This window comes from Lissotriton helveticus, chromosome 4_2 (genome assembly GCF_964261635.1).
Source record: "Lissotriton helveticus chromosome 4_2, aLisHel1.1, whole genome shotgun sequence".
Lineage (NCBI taxonomy): Eukaryota > Metazoa > Chordata > Amphibia > Caudata > Salamandridae > Lissotriton > Lissotriton helveticus.
In genome coordinates this window covers 151298266-151319060 of record NC_136064.1, presented here as the reverse complement: position 1 = coordinate 151319060, position 20795 = coordinate 151298266, and the positions used below count along the sequence as shown (strand labels likewise).

Sequence of the window (20795 nt, the reverse complement as noted above, 5' to 3'; positions counted from 1 at the left end):
GCTCTTTTTGTCACTCCTTGAATTCTAGCGCCTCTGAGGGCTATTTGTGACACTCCTTGAATTCTAGCTCCTCTGAGGTCTCTTTGTATCACTCCTTGGATTCTAGCGCCTCAAGGGCTCTTTGTGTCACTCCTTGAATTCTAGCGCCTCTGAGGGCTATTTGTGACACTCCTTGTATTCTAGTGCATCTGAGGGCTCTTTGTGTCACTCCTTGGATTCTAGCGCCTCAAGGGCTCTTTGTGTCACTCCTTGGATTCTAGCGCCTCAAGGGCTCTTTCTGTCACTCCTTGGATTCTAGCGCCTCAAGGGCTCTTTGTGTCACTCCTTGGATTCTAGCGCCTCAAGGGCTCTTTCTGTCACTCCTTGGATTCTAGCGCCTCAAGGGCTCTTTGTGTCACTCCTTGAATTCTAGCTCATTTGAGGGCTTTTTGTGTCAATCCTTGAATTCTTTTGGCTCCGAGGGCTCCTTGTGTCACTCCTTGAATTCTAGCGCCTCTGAGGGCTCTTTGTGTCACTCCTTGAATTCTTTTGCCTCCGAAGGCTCTTTGTGTCACTCCTTGAATTCTTTTGCCTCCGAAGGCTTTTTGTGTCAATCCTTGAATTCTCTTGGCTCCGAGGGCTCCTTGTGTCACTCCTTGAATTCTAGCACCTCTGAGGGCTCTTTGTGTCACTCTTTGAATTCTAGCACCTCTGTGGTCTCTTTGTGTCACTCTTTGAATTCTAGCGCCTCTGAGGGCTCTTTGTGTCACTCCTTGAATTCTTTTGCCTCCGAAGGCTCTTTGTGTCACTCCTTGAATTCTTTTGCCTCGGAGGGCTCTTTGTGTCACTCCTTGAATTCTTTTGCCTCGGAGGGCTCTTTGTGTCACTCCTTGAATTATTTTGCCTCAGAGGGCTCTTTGTGTCACTCCTTGAATTCTAGTGCCTCTGAGGGCTCTTTGTGTCACTCCTTGCATTATTTTGCCTCAGAGGGCTCTTTGTGTCACTCCTTGAATTCTAGCGCCTCTGAGGGCTCTTTGTGTCACTCCTTGCATTCTAGCACCTCTGAAGGCTCTTTGTGTCACTCCTTAGATTCTAGCGCCTCTGAGGGCTCTTTGTGCCAATCCTTGAATTATTTTGCCTCAGAGGGCTCTTTGTGTCACTCCTTGAATTCTAGCGCCTCTGAGGGCTCTTTGTGTCACTCCTTGCATTCTAGCACCTCTGAAGGCTCTTTGTGTCACTCCTTAGATTCTAGCGCCTCTGAGGGCTCTTTGTGCCAATCCTTGAATGCTAGCACCTCGGAGGGCTCTTTGTGTCACTCCTTGGATTGTAGCTCCTCTGAGGGCTCTTTGTGTCACTACTTGGATTCTAGCGCCTCTGAGGGTTCTTTGTGTCACTCCTTGGATTCTAGCGCCTCAAGGGCTTTTTGTGTCACTCCTTGGATTCTAGCGCCTCTGAAGGCTCTCTGTGTAACTCCTTGAATTCTAGCGCCTTTCAGGGCTCTTTGTGTCACTCCTTGAATTCTAGCGCCTCTGAAGGCTCGCTGTATCACACCTTGAATTCTAGCGCCTCTGAGGGCTCTTTTTGTCACTCCTCGTGCAGATATGTGTCTGAATGCAGGTATGCATGTCTGAATGCAGGTGTGTGTGTTTAAATGCAGGTGTGTGTGTGTGTGAACGTCAGGTGTGTGTGTCTGAATGTAGGCATGTATGTCTGAATACTAGTATGTATGTCTGAATGCTGGTATGTTTGTCCTAATTCAGATATGTGTGTCTGAAATCAGATATGTATGTATGAATGCAGGTATATTTGTCTTAAAGCAGGTTTCTGTGTCTTAATACACATATGTCAGTGAAACTGCTCTCCCACCCTTGCAGCTTCTCTATTAGGTGAGGCCTTCCCCCTGAGCCCCTGCACTCCTGTAGTGTTGGTGTTCGAGGCCCTCCTCCACCTGCAGGTTATACCTGCGCCTCATCCCTGGCTTTATCCTCTCCTTTATGCTCCGCTTTTCCTTGTTTTTCACTCTTTATTTCTCATTTTTACCCTTTCACTCTCTTTTATTTTCACCCTTTCACTCTCTTTCTATTACTTTTCTTCACTTTTCCTTTTCCCACTTTAACACCCATTTTCTCCCCGCCGCTGCTGCCCCCGTGGCCCCTCCTCCTCAGCGCGACCAGCCCAGTCCAGATCCCCTCCCCGCTTCTGCTTCCCAGCTGACCAGCCCTCCGAGACCCCTACTTAATGGAGGCTGCTGTGCGGCCATGCGCAGTGGGTGTGCAGTTGGCATGCCAAATGCACGACAAAGGCAAGCCTGTCTGCACCCATCCATGACACGAATGCGACCAGCGCCCGGAACCCTGGACCTCCGCATCCCCAATGCTACAAGCCAGCAGCACTCCACGTACTCAACCCAGGTCACAACAACAGCAAGCTAGCCTCACCAGCCGACACCCATAGACCCTTCAGCTGTCAATGCTGCTGGCACCCCTGCAGCACAGCCAAGATTACGGATCCAGCACACCCCGCCATCAAGAACACAACCACACAGAAGACCCTGCAATGCATTCTCCTCAATGTACAATGCCTCCACAAACACGCCACTGAAATCTGGGACCTCCTCAACAGCACCACCCCGGACGTCGCATTCTTTACTGAAACCTGGACTAATACCACCTCGGGACTAGACCTCGTCACCACCATTCCCCAGGGATACAAGATCTCCCGGAAGGACCACCCCACCCGCACGGGAGAAGGAATCACCATCGTCCACAAATCCATCCTCCGGCTGAGCACACTCGCCGACGAGCCCACAGACCTGAGGAACACCTACACTTCAAGAAACAGGCCAGACCCTCCACCACCCTCCAAGGAACCCTCATCTACTGACTCTCCGGACTATTCACCAACTCCATCCTGTACATCATCTTGCCACAAGCCATCACATCCACCAACTATACTTTGCTGGGAGACCTCAACTCCCACCTTGACAACCAACTAGACCCCAACACCACATCCCTCCTAGACAACCTCCACAACATTGCACTCTGCCAGATCGTGACTGAACCAACGCACTCAGCAGGACACACCCTCAACCCCCACTTCACAACAGGAAACTCCATCTCTTTCAGCCACACCACGGAACTCCCATCGACAGACCATTGATGCATCCACTTCACTTTTAGAACACCCACCATTCACAGAACCCAGCACCTGCTCCCATGAAGAAACTGGACCAAAACCACCAATGACCAGCTAACTTCATCACTCAGCAACTCCACCCCAACCATCGTGGAAGATGACAACCCCAACACTGCAGCCCGAAATCTGCCCAGATGGATCTCCGACAGCGCCAACACCATAGCCACCCTCAAGAAGAACAACAACTCACAAGCCAAAAAAGCCAGATGGTTTATCACGAACTTCGAGAGACACACATGCCCGCCTCGAAAAGGGCTGGAGGAACTCTAAATCCACAGAAGCCCACAACAACTTCAGAACCCCCACCCACGCCCACCACCAAGTCACAAAAATACGAGAAAAACAGCGATCAAAGACAGAATCTCTACACATGCGCACATCAGCAAAGAGCTCTTCAGCATCATCATGGAGTTTGCCCAACCCACCAGCGCATCTACAGACATCCCTCCCTCACAAGATCTCTGGACAAACTCAGCACCTTCTTCCACCACAAAACAAAGAACATTTATGGCAACTTCGATGAACCCTTCCCAACGACCCTGACACCCTGAAGCCAACTATTGACAGCTGGACAGCTGTCACCACCAAAGACACACTGAATACTGAGGGAAATAATTTTTCGATCAACAGTTATTTTTAACAGGACTCTATTGGTTTTTGCATTGCCATCTCGTGGCAAACACTTTCACAGAACCCACCTGGTCGTTTTTCCTGATGTACGAGGAAAATTCTATCAGCACGACTAAAATACATTTTTGCAGGCATGCATGTCTGCCCAGGAACTGTCACCCGTCCAACCCCCTGTTCTCCTTAGTTCATCAGAAAGCCACATGGCCCTCACCCCGAGTGAATGATTCATTTTTCCTCTCCTGCTCCCAGCCTGATAAAACATCCTTGACATAGTGAACAGGTTATCCAGCCAATGGTCTGATGCTGGACTCTAATCAGGGTAAATAAACAAATGACTTGAAAGACCCGGCTTTGATCAGGCAATTGAACAATGACCTGAAAGAAAGAGCCCTGATCAAAGCAGAGTGGGCAATGCTCTGTGTACCAAGCCCTTGACCAGGTCACCAACTACAAGCATAGAGTGGACAATGCTCAGTGTACCAAGCCTTGACCATGTCACCAACTACAAGCATCACCTTGATCAAGCTATCAACTACAAACACTGCCCTGATTGGACAATGGACTGAATGCCAAAAGAATGATATGAGAAATGGATAAAAGGCTTGTAAGCTACAGAGTAAAGTAGCAACCTCCTGGGTTTTGCCTCTGACTAGCTTGGGACTCTGTTCCATAGCCCGGGCTATTGAAATAAATCTGGGTTCCTCCTGCAGACGAAGGCTCCTGTGTCTCCTTTTACTACGTATGAAGGGTATGGAAGATTTGGGCGGTTCCCCCGCTGCCGAGACCCTGTAAGTGGGTTAATCCGGTTCTTCAAGATGATGACGTCAATCCACTCCAGGGCCCCCATGGACCCCTGCTCCCACCACATCTTCAATAGAGCCACCAGCACCATCGCACCCCTGCTTTGCCACACCATAAACCGCTCCCTAGCGAACGCCTCCTTTCCTGATGACTGGAAGCACACTGAGATCAACCCCCTCCCAAAGAAGCCCTCAGTCCCTAGCCAAAGTCATCGAGAAAGCCATCACTCGTCTTGGTGAGATGGTAGTGGAAGGACTGGCTCAGGGTCTCCTGACATCCTTCCTCAACCATCGTGCACAAAGAGTCAAACTGGGCGACTTCCTTTCATTCGCCAAGCCTTTGCAATGTGGGGTCCCACAGGGCTCATCCTTGAGCCCCACACTCTTCAACATATATGTGACCCCACTAGCGAGACTTGTAAGATCCTTCGGACTGGAAGTTCTGTCGTACGCTGACAACACCCAGATAATGGTCTCCCTATCTCATTCGGTTGAGACCACGGCCTTAAAGTTTAGAAACTGCATGGAAGTCGTGGCAGGCTGGATGACCTCAAATTTCCTCAAACTAAATGGGGAAAAGACCGAGGTCCTCATCTTTGGCGGCAAACAAGATGTCTGGTCGGCTGATTGGTGGCCGCCTGCCCTCGGAACGGCCCCAAGCCGTCCCTAGTGGCCCGCGACCTGGGTATTATCATCGACACCACACTTGCTTTTGATAAACAAATCAATAGGACGGTTTCCACCTGTTGTGGTGTCTTAAGGATCCTTAGGAAACTTGCGCACTCTCTCTCCCCGGATGCCAGGAAACAGGTTGCGGTGGCTCTCATTTCCCCTTGACTGGACTATTGTAATGCCCTATACCTAGGCATAAACAAAAAACTCATCCATCGCCTACAAGTTGTCCAGAATGCAACAGCTAGGTTTGTAGTTGATGCCCCCAGATGTTCCTCTGGATCCGGGATCAGAAAAAACCTTCACTGGCTGCCCGTACAGGCCAAAATAAACTTTAAGGTACTAGTCCTTACCTACTGTACTCTACACGGATTGGGCTCGGAGGACATTGGGTCTCTCGTGTCCTTCTACACTCCCGGCAGGACCCTGTGATCAGCTAACAAAAAACTTTTGTCTATCCCTCGGACTTTCAAGGCTAGGTGGGGAGGTAGCGCCTTTTTCTCCCTTGCCCCAAAACTGTGGAACACGCTTCCAGCCGACCTTAAGGGCCAGCCGTCCCTCGCCCTTTTCCATAGAGGTCTAAAAATCTGGCTCTTCGCAGAAGCCTACCTGTAATTTTCCTCTTCGGGTGACACCCACCTCTCAGATGTTTCCATCAGATGCGCCTTGATGCCTCCGGGTTAAGTCACGCAATACAAATCCCAAATTCATTCAAATTCATTCATCAACAGCCAACTCGCCACCTTCGTCGAAGAGCACAACATCCTTGACCCCTCCCAATCAAGTTTAAGAAAAAACGACAGCACAGAAACCGCCCTCCTCACCTCTACAAATGACTTCCGCTCCCTCCTGGACAGAGGAGAGACAGTAGCCATCATCCTCCTCGACCTCTCAGCGGCCTATGACATAGTCTCTCTCCGCACCCTAGCACGCAGCCTTCATGACGCAGGGATCTGGGGCAAGGCCCTCGACTGGATCCACTCCTTCCTCCCCGGCAGAACACAGCGGGTCAGACTCCCTCCTTTCCTCTCGGACCCTACACCTACCACCTGCGGAGTCCCCCAGGGATCCTCCCTCAGTACCATGCTGTTCAAAGTCTACATGGCTTCGCTCACCCCATCGTCAGAACCCACGGACTCAACATTGTCTCATACGCAGACGACAACCAACTCATCCTCTCCCCATACAACAAACCCAACTCAGCCAAACACAGCTTTCAAGAAGGCATGGAAGCAGTCACCAAATGGATGAAAAGCAGCTGCCTACAACTAAACACTGACAAAACAGAAGTACTCATCATGGGCCCACACCCCGATGACTGGAATGAAACCTGGACGCCCCCCGCCCTCGGAAGCCTGCCGATCCCCACAGACCACACACACAACCTCAGAATCATCCTGGACTCCGAACTCAAAATGGACCACCAGGTCAACTCTGTTGCATCCTCCTGCTTCCACACCCTCTGCCTCCTATGCAAGACCTTCAAATGGATCCCACTTGAACACAGAAAGACTGCCAATTATGCCCTCGTCACCAGCAGACTTGACTACGACAACACACTCAAAGCCAAAATAAACTAAAACCTCACTGCAAGCTACAAAACATCCAGCACGCCGCCACAAAACTGGTCCTCAACCTGCCAAGACACTGCCACATCTTCCAGCACCTACACACACTCCATTGGCTCCCCATCGAGGCTAGAGTCACCTGCAAGATTCTCACCCACACACACAAAGCCCTCCACAACACAGGACCAGCATACCTTAACAGCCAACTCAAATTCCACGCACCAAAATGGACACTACGATCAGCCCAGCTCTCCTACATCGTGGGCCCCCGCACCAGGACGTCCACATCAGAAGCCGCTACTTCTCCTTCCTCACAGCCAGAGCCTGGAAGGCCCTACCGTTCCACCTCGGACAGACAACATCACTCCCCATCTTCACGAGAAACCTCAAAACCTGGATCTTCGATAGACCTCCTCCTTGATGGACTGGAACCTGCAGCTCCCCTCCTCCCTAGCACCTTGAGACCCTCAAGGGTGAATAGTCGAGCTCAACAAGCCTATGATTCATTGATTGATTGATATGTATGTCTGAATTCTGGTATGTATGTCTGAATGCAGGTATGTGTGTCTTAATACAGATATTTATGTCTGAATACTGGTATGTAAGTCTGAATGCAAGTATGTGTATGTATGTCTGAATGCAGGTATTTGTGTCAGAATGCAGGTATGCATGTCTGAATGCAGGTATGTGTGCCTGAAGGCACATATGTATGTCTTAATGCATGTATATTTGTCTTAAAGCAGGTATGTGTGTTTGAATGCAGGTATGTATGTCTTTATGCATGTATGTGTGTCTGAATGCAGGTATGTGTGTCTGAATGCAGGTATGTATGTCTGAATAGAGGTATGTGTGTCTGAATGCAGGTATGTATGTATTTATGCAGGTATGTTTTTTCTGAATGCAGGTATGTATGTCCTAATACAGATATGTATTTCTGAATGCTGGTATGTTTGTCTGAATGCAGGTATTTTTATGTATGTCCGAATGTGCTTAACACACTACAGAACACTACTAACCAAGGCTGTTCAGGAAACTGCTAAAAACTTGGCTGTTTGCATATGCATAAACGTGTTGCTTTGTCCAGCTCCTTCCATCCATCATTTGGCTACCGCGCCGGGACACTCTTGAGTAGCCGCACGCGTTATAAATGATATTAACATAACATAACATAACAATGTAAGTATTTGTGTCAAAATGCAGGTATGTATGTCTGAATGCAAATATGTATGTCTTTATGCATGTATATTTGTCTTAAAGCAGGTATGTGCGTCTGAATTTAGGTATGCATGTCTGAATGCAGGTATGTATGTCTGAATGCAGGTATGTATGTCTGAATACAGGTATGCATGTCTGAATGTAGGTATGCATGTATGAATGCAGGTATGTGTGTGTGAATGCAGGTGTGTATGTCTGAATGCAGGTATGTGTGTCTGAATGCAGGTATGTAAATCTGAATGCAGGTATGTGTGTCTGAATGCAGGTATTTGTGTCGGAATACATGTATGTATGTTAATGCATGTATATTTGTATTAAAGCAGGTATGTGTGTCTGAATGTAGGAATGTGTGTCTGAATGCAGTTATGCATGTCTTAATACAGATGTGTATGTCTGAATGTAGGTGTGAATGTCTGAATGCATGTATGTATGTCTGAATGCATGTATGTGTGTCTGAACGCAGGTATGTGCATCTGAATGCAGGTATGTGTGTCTGAACGCAGGCATGTGTGTCTGAACGCAGGCATGTGTGTCTGAATGCAGGTATGTATGTCTGAATGCAGGTATGTGTGTCTGAACGCAGGCATGTGTGTCTGAACGCAGGCATGTGTGTCTGAATGCAGGTATGTATGTCTGAATGCAGGTATGTGTGTCTGAACGCAGGCATGTGTGTCTGAATGCAGGTATGTATGTCTGAACGCAGGCAAGTGTGTCTGAATGCAGGTATGTGTGTCTGAACGCAGGTATGTGTGTCTGAATGCAGGTATGTGTGTCTGAACGCAGGTATGTGTGTCTGAACACAGGCATGTGTGTCTGAATGCAGGCATGTGTGTCTGAACACAGGTATGTGTGTCAGAATGCAGGCATGTGTGTCTGAACACAGGTATGTGTGTCTGAACGCAGGTATGTGTGTCTGAACACAGGCATGTGTGTCTGAATGCAGGTATGTGTGTCTGAACACAGGCATGTGTGTCTGAATGCAGGCATGTGTGTCTGAACACAGGTATGTGTGTCAGAATGCAGGCATGTGTGTCTGAACACAGGTATGTGTGTCTGAACGCAGGTATGTGTGTCTGAACACAGGCATGTGTGTCTGAATGCAGGTATGTGTGTCTGAATGCAGGTATGTGTGGCTGAACACAGGCATGTGTGTCTGAATGCAGGTATGTGTGTCTGAATGCAGGTATGTGTGTCTGAATGCAGGTATGTGTGTCTGAACACAGGCATGTGTGTCTGAATGCAGGTATGTGTGTCTGAACGCAGGTATGTGTGTCTGAACACAGGCATGTGTGTCTGAATGCAGGTATGTGTGTCTGAATGCAGGTATGTATATCTAAATGCAGGTATATGTGTCTGAATGCAGGTATTTGTGTCGGAATACATGTATGTATGTTAATGCATGTATATTTGTATTAAAGCAGGTATGTGTGTCTGAATGTAGGAATGTGTGTCTGAATGCCGTTATGCATGTCTTAATACAGATGTGTATGTCTGAATGTAGGTGTGAATGTCTGAATGCATGTATGTATGTCTGAATGCATGTATGTGTGTCTGAACGCAGGTATGTGCATCTGAATGCAGGTATGTGTGTCTGAACGCAGGCATGTGTGTCTGAACGCAGGCATGTGTGTCTGAATGCAGGTATGTATGTCTGAATGCAGGTATGTGTGTCTGAACGCAGGCATGTGTGTCTGAATGCAGGCATGTGTGTCTGAATGCAGGTATGTATGTCTGAATGCAGGTATGTGTGTCTGAACGCAGGCATGTGTGTCTGAATGCAGGTATGTATGTCTGAACGCAGGCAAGTGTGTCTGAATGCAGGTATGTGTGTCTGAACGCAGGTATGTGTGTCTGAATGCAGGTATGTGTGTCTGAACGCAGGTATGTGTGTCTGAACACAGGCATGTGTGTCTGAATGCAGGCATGTGTGTCTGAACACAGGTATGTGTGTCAGAATGCAGGCATGTGTGTCTGAACACAGGTATGTGTGTCTGAACGCAGGTATGTGTGTCTGAACACAGGCATGTGTGTCTGAATGCAGGTATGTGTGTCTGAACACAGGCATGTGTGTCTGAATGCAGGCATGTGTGTCTGAACACAAGTATGTGTGTCAGAATGCAGGCATGTGTGTCTGAACACAGGTATGTGTGTCTGAACACAGGTATGTGTGTCTGAACACAGGCATGTGTGTCTGAATGCAGGTATGTGTGTCTGAATGCAGGTATGTGTGTCTGAATGCAGGTATGTGTGTCTGAACACAGGCATGTGTGTCTGAATGCAGGTATATGTGTCTGAATGCAGGTATGTGTGTCTGAATGCAGGTATGTGTGTCTTAACACAGGCATGTGTGTCTGAATGCAGGTATGTGTGTCTGAACGCAGGTATGTGTGTCTGAACACAGGCATGTGTGTCTGAATGCAGGTATGTGTGTCTGAATGCAGGTATGTGTGTCTGAATGCAGGTATGTGTGTCTGAACACAGGCATGTGTGTCTGAATGCAGGTATGTGTGTCTGAACGCAGGTATGTATGCTGCACAAAGGCGTGTAACAGTCTTCTGAGTCCGCACTGTTTGTGGCCTGTGTCCCCAGTGTCTGGACTCCCAGAGTAAACACTTTCTATTCACAAGAATGAGATGAGAAACATGATTACAGACTCCAGGAAATGTCCAAAGACTGGCTGATGTACAGTTCGTCTAAATAAGGTGTGAGTCTGCAGGTGACCTTGTGTTCAGGTCACACTCAATCCTCCTGTAAGAGAACACCGTGCAACCCCTGAGGAGACCACCTCACCCCCCTCACAGCACCACACACCGCACCCCTCAAAAGACATGTGTGGTGGTTTTAGTAAGACCCTTAGACACAACTGTGCATCACTGGTGTCTCTTCTGCATCCCAGTGAAATGATGCTACAAGCAGCCTGATCACATGTGGCACTAAACATGACTTACATCACACATCAGACACCAGAGGTCAGTGGGAGGTGAATCCATATAATATCCACGGCCTCCAAATTAGGACATTTGATTCAGCCAAGTGTTTGACCAATTCATCAAAGCCAAAGCAGCTCAGGGAGGTGCAGGCCACATGCGGAAGGAGGCGCTGTTCCAGGATTGAGTGTTCCAGGAGAGGATGGTTTTAGAGTGTGTGTTTCAGTGGCGGGTATTCAGGGATTGCCTGATCCAGGAGAGAGTTGCCTTGGAGTAAGTGTTTCAGAAGAAGTTGTTCCAGGAGTGAGTGTTCCAGGAGAGTGTAGCCTTGCAGTAAGTGTTCTGGGGAGGGTAAACCAGGAGTGAGTGTTCCAGGAGAGTGTAGCCTTGTGGTAAGTGTTCTGGGGAGGGTAAACCAGGAGTGAGTGTTCCAGGAGAGTGTAGCCTTGGAGTAAGTGTTCTGGGGGAGGGTAAACCAGGAGGGAGTGTTCCATGAGAGGGGGCAATGGGACTGAATGTTCCAGGGTACTGTGCTATTTGAGTGAATGCTCCAGGAAAGGGTGGACTCGAAGTGAGTGTTCTGGGAGAGCATGTTCTGGGACTGAATATTCCAGAAGTGAGTACTCTTGCATTGTGTGTTCTAGGAGAGGGTGCTGCGGGACTGAATGTTCTAGGGCACACTGCTACTAGAGTGAATGGCCCAAGACTGGGTGTTCCAGGAGAGAGTGGTCTTGTAGTGAGTCTTTACAGGAGGATGTTACAGGATAGGGTGGACCTGAAGTGAGTGTTCCAGAACAGAGTTTACCTTGAGAGGGAGGTCCTGAAGTGAGGGTTCTAGAAGAGCGTGTTCTGGGGCTGAATGTTCCAGGGGAGCTTGCTCTTAGAAGGATGGTTCGAGGGGAGGGTGTTCCAGGTCTGCATTCTCCAGAAGAGTGTGTTCTTGGAGTGAGTGGTCCAGTAGGGGTTGATTCAGGAGAATGTGGTTTTGGACTAAGTATTCCAGCAGAGTAGAGTTCTGGCACTGAATGTCCAGAAGAGAGTACTTTGTAGTGTGTGTTGAAGGAGAGGGTGTTCTGGGGTTGAATGTTCCAGGGGAGCGTGCTATTGGAGTGAATGTTCCAGGAGAGGGTGTTCGAGGAGTGAGTACACCGGAACAGTTGTTTTTGGAGTGAGTGTCCTGGTAGAGGGTATTCAATAAGTGAGTGTTCCTTGAGGGTGTGGCCTTAGAGTACGTTTTCCAGGAGAGGGGGTTTGTGACTGAATGTTTCAGGCGTGAGTGCTATTGGAGTGAGTGCACTAGAAGAGCGTTTCTCAGGAGTGAGTGTTCCAGGGGAGAGTAGCCGCGGAGTTAGTATTCCAATAAGTTGTTCTAGGGGAGAGTAGCCTTTGAATTAGTGTTCCAGCACAGTGTATTCCAGGAGAGAGTAGTCCTGGAGTAAATGTTCTGGAAGATTGTGTTTTAGAAATGAGCATTCCAGGAGAGAGTGGTTTGAAGTGAGTGTCTGGAAGAGGTTGTTCCAGGAGAGAGTAGCCTTGAAGTAAGTGTTCTCAGAGAGTTCATTCTCCAGGAGAGTGTTGCCATGGACGAGGTAATCCAGTAGAGGGTATTCGAGGAGAGTGTAGTCTTGAAGTAAGTGTTCCTGGTGAGAGGGTTCTTACATCTCTTTATAAATAGCAAATAATCATAAACTTACACAAAAGTGTAAGATTACATTTGCGGATCAGGCCCAATATGTCTTTCAATATCTGACAACTAAAGCTGTAAGCGACACCTAGCACTTAGAAAATGCACTGGAGCAAAAGGAAGCAGGTATTAATTGAAGAAAAGAGGGGTGGAAGAAGAACGTTGAGGGACACCTCAAGGGAATAGATGCAGAAGCAGAAGTAAATGATCCAGGATGCACCATCTGAACAAGATCAGGCAAGATAGAAAACTCCAGCTGAGCACTGTGCCTCCGATGGAGATCTCCACAGGGCAGTTGGAGAGGATCTAGTAGCTGATAGGGTTAAGCTGACTGAAAGATCTCGTAAAATCAAGGCTTAAGGATGGGTCTGATGAAGGCAGCCATCCATTATGGTGGAAGCGGCCATAACCTCACTCCCCCTGGCTTGACTCCCACCTGCCATAGCTAGACATCACTGCCAGCCCTGCAGTAATTTATTCCATGCTGGCAGTTCCTGTGAAGGTCCAAGACGTTTGGTGCACATCTGCCATGTTTTTGAAATGTGTGCACCATTTTTTAGATTTTTGTTAAAAGCAGAAATCTAATAGCCGCCACACCCTGTGAGTTTTCTCTCAGGCTGCAGAGGTCATTTTGTTTGTGATGGACAGAAAAAAGGCAAAAATCTAGGGCGGGCGGCCTGATTCCCTTACTATGAGGGTACCTACTCCTACTGATGATGAAACCAGTAGGGGCAGCGCCGTCAGAAAACCAACAGTTTACCTTACTCAAAAAAAGGTGAGCGGACCGAGGGTTTAGCGAAGAGGGTACTCATTCAAGTTTGTGGCTGAGTCTCATGGCCATGAAACTGCAAATCCAGCACATTAGGTGATGCAATCCTCAAAAGAGCCTTTACTAAAACAAACAACAGGTCAACGGGTCACTAGAGGGGAACCTGGAGCCACAGTTGGAAGAACTTCATCGTGATGAAGTGTCCTTCAAGAGGTGTCTCTTTAGCTCATTCCTAAACTGATGCAGGAGTGGGCAAGCCCTGATGAATAAAAAATCCCATGAAATTTGCCAGATTCTTTGGCTAAGACAATTATAAATCATGCTTGCCTTGCAAGTCATATTCCACACACCAAATACAAAGTTTCTTTTACAACACAATGGCTATGCCAGTAAAAATATAAGAACATCATTAGAAAAACAAAACATATCTAGATAATGAAATGATACTGAACCCATACTGATGTCATCAGTATTGTAAAGTTTAAGGTGACATGTGATATCACAAGCGGTTTTGTCTATGTCATCAGTCATATCAGGGAAAAGGCTATAAGGGTTGCCTTTAACACATGAGTTATGGTTTGCTCACCCCTCTGGAGTTTTTACAGTTCCCCCTCAAACTCTTTGGAATCCACCCACAGGAAATAACTTGGATCTCTAATGAGAGTGTGATAACAACTCAGGTCTGTTGTATTGAATAATCTGAATGGGCTCGGGTTGATGGCTTTCTTCTATTTCTGTATCTCATCAAAGGCGACCGTGGAACGAGAAAGGCAAAAGATTGCGTCTGAGTTTGAAGAGATGCACAACTTCCTAGAGGAGCAGATGCAGCTCTTTCTCAGTCAACTCCAGGAGGAAGAGAAGGCGACGGTCAAGAAGCTGGAAGAGAGCATCGCTACATTGACTCGGCAGAATGACTCCTTGACCCAACTCATCGCAGAGAAGGAGGAGATGTGCAAGCAGTCCTCTGTCCACTTGCTGAAGGTGAGGACCTCTGATGGTAAATGATGGCCATCCAGTGCCAAGCGTAGGTCTTGTACGCAGTGCAAACAAGTGCTCTGGCAAGTGTTCTAGCAAGTGCTCTAGCAAGTGCTCTAGCGAGTGCTCTAGCAAGTGCTCTAGCGAGTGCTCTAGCAAGTGTTCTAATAAGTGCTCTAGCAAGTGTTCTAGCGAGTGCTCTAGTAATGCTCTAGCAAGTATTCTGGCGAGTGCTTTAGCAACTGTTCTATCGAGTGCTCTAGCAAGTGTTCTAATAAGTGCTCTAGCAAGTGCTCTAGCAAGTGTTCTAGCGAGTGCTCTAGCGAGTGCTCTAGCAAGTGTTCTAGCGAGTGCTCTTGCAAGTGATCTAATAGGTGCTCTAGCAACTGTTCTAGCGAGTGCTCTAGCAACTGTTCTAGCGAGTGCTCTAGCAACTGTTCTAGCGAGTTCTCTAGCAACTGTTCTAGCAGTGCTCTAGCAGTGCTCTAGCAAGTGATCTAATAGGTGCTCTAGCAACTGTTCAAGCGAGTGCTCTAGCAAGTGTTCTAGCGAGTGTTCTAGCAAGTGATCTAATAGGTGCTCTAGCAGTGCTCTAGCAAGTGATCTAATAGGTGCTCTAGCAACTGTTCTAGCAACTGTTCTAGCGAGTGCTCTAGCAAGTGTTCTAGCAAGTGCTCTAGCAAGTATTCTTGCAAGTGTTCTAGCAAGTGTTCTAGCGAGTGCTCTAGCAAGTGTTCTAACGAGTGCTCTAGCAAATGTTCTAGCGAGTGCTCTTGCAAGTGATCTAATAAGTGCTCTAGCAACTGTTCTAGCGAGTGCTCTAGCAAGTGTTCTAGCGAGTGATCTAGCAAGTGATCTAGCCAGTGCTATAGCAACTGTTCTAGCGAGTGCTCTACTAAGTGTTCTAGCAAGTGCTCTAGCAAGTGTTCTAGCAAGAGCTCTAGCAAGTGTTCTTGCAAGTGTTCTAGCAAGTGTTCTAGCGAGTGCTCTAGCAAGGGTTCTAGCGAGTGCTCTAGCAAGTGTTCTAACGAGTGCTCTAGCAAGTGTTCTAGCGAGTGCTCTTGCAAGTGATCTAATAGGTGCTCTAGCAAGTGTTCTAGCGAGTGATCTAGCAAGTGATCTAGCCAGTGCTCTAGCAACTGTTCTAGCGAGTGCTCTAGCAAGTGTTCTAGCGAGTGCTCTAGCAAGTGTTCTAACGAGTGCTCTTGCAAGTGATCTAATAAGTGCTCTAGCAACTGTTCTAGCGAGTGCTCTAGCAAGTGTTCTAGCGAGTGATCTAGCAAGTGATCTAGCCAGTGCTATAGCAACTGTTCTAGCGAGTGCTCTACTAAGTGTTCTAGCAAGTGCTCTAGCAAGTGTTCTAGCAAGTGCTCTAGCAAGTGTTCTTGCAAGTGTTCTAGCAAGGGTTCTAGCGAGTGCTCTAGCAAGTATTCTAGTGAGTGTTCTTGCAAGTGTTCTAGCAAGTGTTCTAGCGAGTGCTCTAGCAAGTGTTCTAGCGAGTGCTCTAGCAAGTGTTCTAGCGAGTGTTCTTGCAAGTGTTCTAGCAAGTGTTCTAGCGAGTGCTCTAGCAAGTGTTCTAGCGAGTGCTCTAGCAAGTGTTCTAGCGAGTGTTCTTGCAAGTGTTCTAGCAAGTGTTCTAGCGAGTGTTCTTGCAAGTGCTCTAGCGAGTGTTCTAGCAAATGCTCTAGCAAGTGTTCTTGCAAGTGTTCTAGCAAGTGTTCTAGCAAGTGCTCTAGCAAGTGTTCTTGCAAGTGTTCTAGCAAGTGCTCTAGCAAGTGCTCTAGCAAGTGTTCTTGCAAGTGTTCTAGCAGTGCTCTAGATGGTGTTCTAGCAAGTGCTCTAGCAAGTGTTCTTGCAAGTGTTCTAGCAGTGCTCTGGCAAGTGTTCTAGCGAGTACACTTGCAAGTGATCTAATAGGTGCTCTAGCAAGTGTTCTAGCGAGTGCTCTAGCAACTGTTCTAGCGAGTGCTCTAGCAAGTGTTCTAATAAGTGCTCTAGCAAGTGCTCTAGCAAGTGTTCTAGCGAGTGCTCTAGCGAGTGCTCTAGCAAGTGTTCTAGCGAGTGCTCTTGCAAGTGATCTAATAGGTGCTCTAGCAACTGTTCTAGCGAGAGCTCTAGCAACTGTTCTAGCGAGTGCTCTAGCAACTGTTCTAGCGAGTTCTCTAGCAACTGTTCTAGCAGTGCTCTAGCAGTGCTCTAGCAAGTGATCTAATAGGTGCTCTAGCAAGTGCTCTAGCAAGTGTTCTAGCGAGTGCTCTAGCGAGTGCTCTAGCAAGTGTTCTAGCGAGTGCTCTTGCAAGTGATCTAATAGGTGCTCTAGCAACTGTTCTAGCGAGTGCTCTAGCAACTGTTCTAGCGAGTGCTCTAGCAACTGTTCTAGCGAGTTCTCTAGCAACTGTTCTAGCAGTGCTCTAGCAGTGCTCTAGCAAGTGATCTAATAGGTGCTCTAGCAACTGTTCAAGCGAGTGCTCTAGCAAGTGTTCTAGCGATTGTTCTAGCAAGTGATCTAATAGGTGCTCTAGCAGTGCTCTAGCAAGTGATCTAATAGGTGCTCTAGCAACTGTTCTAGCAACTGTTCTAGCGAGTGCTCTAGCAAGTGTTCTAGCAAGTGCTCTAGCAAGTCTTCTTGCAAGTGTTCTAGCAAGTGTTCAAGCGAGTGCTCTAGCAAGTGTTCTAACGAGTGCTCTAGCAAGTGTTCTAGCGAGTGATCTAGCAAGTGATCTAGCCAGTGCTATAGCAACTGTTCTAGCGAGTGCTCTACTAAGTGTTCTAGCAAGTGCTCTAGCAAGTGTTCTAGCAAGAGCTCTAGCAAGTGTTCTTGCAAGTGTTCTAGCAAGTGTTCTAGCGAGTGCTCTAGCAAGTGTTCTAGCGAGTGCTCTAGCAAGTGTTCTAGCGAGTGCTCTAGCAAGTGTTCTAGCGAGTGCTCCTGCAAGTGATCTAATAGGTGCTCTAGCAACTGTTCTAGCGAGTGATCTAGCAAGTGATCCAGCCAGTGCTCTAGCAACTGTTCTAGCGAGTGCTCTAGCAAGTGTTCTAGCGAGTGCTCTAACAAGTGTTCTAGCGAGTGCTCTTGCAAGTGATCTAATAAGTGCTCTAGCAAGTGTTCTAGCGAGTGCTCTAGCAAGTGTTCTAGCGAGTGATCTAGCAAGTGATCTAGCCAGTGCTATAGCAACTGTTCTAGCGAGTGCTCTACTAAGTGTTCTAGCAAGTGCTCTAGCAAGTGTTCTAGCAAGTGCTCTAGCAAGTGTTCTTGCAAGTGTTCTAGCAAGTATTCTAGCGAGTGCTCTAGCAAGTATTCTAGCGAGTGTTCTTGCAAGTGTTCTAGCAAGTGTTCTAGCGAGTGCTCTAGCAAGTGTTCTAGCGAGTGCTCTAGCAAGTGTTCTAGCGAGTGTTCTTGCAAGTGTTCTAGCAAGTGTTCTAGCGAGTGCTCTAGCAAGTGTTCTAGCGAGTGCTCTAGCAAGTGTTCTAGCGAGTGTTCTAGCAAGTGTTCTTGCAAGTGCTCTAGCAAGTGTTCTAGCGAGTGTTCTAGCAAATGCTCTAGCAAGTGTTCTTGCAAGTGTTCTAGCAAGTGTTCTAGCAAGTGTTCTAGCAAGTGCTCTAGCAAGTGTTCTTGCAAGTGTTCTAGCAGTGCTCTAGCAAGTGTTCTAGTGAGTACTCTAGCAAATGCTCTAGCGAGTGCTCTAGCAAGTGTTCTAGCAAGTGCTCTAGCAAGTGTTCTTGCAAGTGTTCTAGCAGTGCTCTAGCAAGTGTTCTAGTGAGTGCTCTAGCGAGTGCTCTAGCGAGTGCTCTAGCAAGTGTTCTAGCAAGTGTTCTAGTGAGTGTTCTAGCGAGTGCTCTAGCAAGTGTTCTTGCAAGTGTTCTAGCGAGTGCTCTAGCGAGTGATCTAGCAAGTGTTCTAGCAAGTGCTCAAGCAAGTGTTCTAGCAACTGTTCTAGCAAGTGTTCTTGCAAGTGTTCTAGCGAGTGCTCTAGCGAGACTCTAGCAAGTGTTCTAGTAAGTGCTCTAGCAAGTGTTCTAGCAACTGTTCTAGCGAGTGCTCTAGCAACTGTTCTAGCGAGTGTTCTTGCAAGTGTTCTAGCGAGTGCTCTAGCGAGTGCTCTAGCAAATGTTCTAGCAAGTGCTCTAGCAAGTGTTCTAGCAACTGTTCTAGCGAGTGCTCTAGCAAGTGTTCTAGCAAGTGTTCTTGTAAGTGTTCTAGCGAGTGCTCTAGCAAGTGCTCTAGCAAGTGTTCTAGCGAGTGCTCTAGCAAGTGTTCTAGCGAGTGCTCTGGTAAGTGTTCTAGCAAGTGCTCTAGGACTGCTCTAGCAAGTGCTCTAGCACTGCTCTAGCGAGTGCTCTAGCAAGTGTTCTAGCGAGTGCTCTAGCAAGTGTTCTAGCGAGTGCTCTAACAAGTGATCTAGCGAGTGCTCTAGCAAGTGATCTAATAGGTGCTCTAGCAAGTGCTCTAGGACTGCTCTAGCAAGTGCTCTAGCACTGCTCTAGCGAGTGCTCTAGCAAGTGTTCTAGCGAGTGCTCTAGCAAGTGTTCTAATAAGTGCTCTAGCAATTGCTCTAGCAAGTGTTCTAGCGAGTGCTCTAGCGAGTGCTCTAGCAAGTGTTCTAGCGAGTGCTCTTGCAAGTGATCTAATAGGTGCTCTAGCAACTGTTCTAGCGAGTGCTCTAGCAACTGTTCTAGCGAGTTCTCTAGCAACTGTTCTAGCAGTGCTCTAGCAGTGCTCTAGCAAGTGATCTAATAGGTGCTCTAGCATCTGTTCAAGCGAGTGCTCTAGCAAGTGTTCTAGCGAGTGTTCTAGCAAGTGATCTAATAGGTGCTCTAGCAGTGCTCTAGCAAATGATCTAATAGGTGCTCTAGCAACTGTTCTAGCAACTGTTCTAGCGAGTGCTCTAGCAAGTGTTCTAGCAAGTACTCTAGCAAGTCTTCTTGCAAGTGTTCTAGCAAGTGTTCTAGCGAGTGCTCTAGCAAGTGTTCTAACGAGTGCTCTAGCAAATGTTCTAGCGAGTGCTCTTGCAAGTGATATAATAAGTGCTCTAGCAACTGTTCTAGCGAGTGCTCTAGCAAGTGTTCTAGCGAGTGATCTAGCAAGTGATCTAGCCAGTGCTATAGCAACTGTTCTAGCGAGTGCTCTACTAAGTGTTCTAGCAAGTGCTCTAGTAAGTGTTCTAGCAAGAGCTCTAGCAAGTGTTCTTGCAAGTGTTCTAGCAAGTGTTCTAGCGAGTGCTCTAGCAAGTGTTCTAGCGAGTGCTCTAGCAAGTGTTCTAGCGAGTGCTCTAGCAAGTGTTCTAGCGAGTGCTCTTGCAAGTAATCCAATAGGTGCTCTAGCAAGTGTTCTAGCGAGTGATCTAGCAAGTGATCTAGCCAGTGCTCTAGCAACTGTTCTAGCGAGTGCTCTAGCAAGTGTTCTAGCGAGTGCTCTAGCAAGTGTTCTAGCGAGTGCTCTTGCAAGTGATCTAATAAGTGCTCTAGCAACTGTTCTAGCGAGTGCTCTAGCAAGTGTTCTAGCGAGTGATCTAGCAAGTGATCTAGCCAGTGCTATAGCAACTGTTCTAGCGAGTGCTCTACTAAGTGTTCTAGCAAGTGCTCTAGCAAGTGTTCTAGCAAGTGCTCTAGCAAGTGTTCTTGCAAGTGTTCTAGCAAGTGTTCTAGCGAGTGCTCTAGCAATTATTCTAGCGAGTGTTCTTGCAAGTGTTCTAGCAAGTGTTCTAGCGAGTGCTCTAGCAAGTGTTCTAGCGAGTGCTCTAGCAAGTGTTCTAGCGAGTGTTCTTGCAAGTGTTCTAGCAAGTGTTCTAGCGAGTGCTCTAGCAAGTGTTCTAGCGAGTGCTCTAGCAAGTGTTCTAGCGAGTGTTCTTGCAAGTGTTCTAGCAAGTGTTCTAGCGAGTGTTCTTGCGAGTGTTCTTGCAAGTGCTCTAGCATGTGTTCTAGCAAATGCTCTAGCAAGTGTTCTTGCAAGTGTTCTAGCAAGTGTTCTAGCAAGTGCTCTAGCAAGTGTTCTTGCAAGTGTTCTAGCAAGTGCTCTAGCAAGTGCTCTAGCAAGTGTTCTTGCAAGTGTTCTAGCAGTGCTCTAGCAAGTGTTCTAGCAAGTGCTCTAGCAAGTGTTCTTGCAAGTGTTCTAGCAGTGCTCTAGCAAGTGTTCTAGCGAGTGCTCTTGCAAGTGATCTAATAGGTGCTCTAGCAAGTGTTCCAGCGAGTGCTCTAGCAACTGTTGTAGCGAGTGCTCTAGCAAGTGTTCTAATAAGTGCTCTAGCAAGTGCTCTAGCAAGTGTTCTAGCGAGTGCTCTAGCGAGTGCTCTAGCAAGTGTTCTAGCGAGTGCTCTTGCAAGTGATCTAATAGGTGCTCTAGCAACTGTTCTAGCGAGTGCTCTAGCAACTGTTCTAGCGAGTGCT

General features: G+C 47.6%; 1 protein-coding gene across 2 annotated transcripts in view; it reads left to right on the top strand.

The window, feature by feature from the left end:
- LOC144752268 (uncharacterized) overlaps positions 1–20795 on the top strand; it is a 211721-nt gene that overhangs the window by 142193 nt on the left and 48733 nt on the right. For both annotated transcript variants that reach the window (XM_078640280.1, XM_078640279.1), the window contains one exon: positions 14190–14420. In XM_078640280.1, the coding sequence (XP_078496406.1) occupies positions 14190–14420 (231 nt within the window). The remainder of the gene's footprint in view (positions 1–14189; positions 14421–20795) is intronic.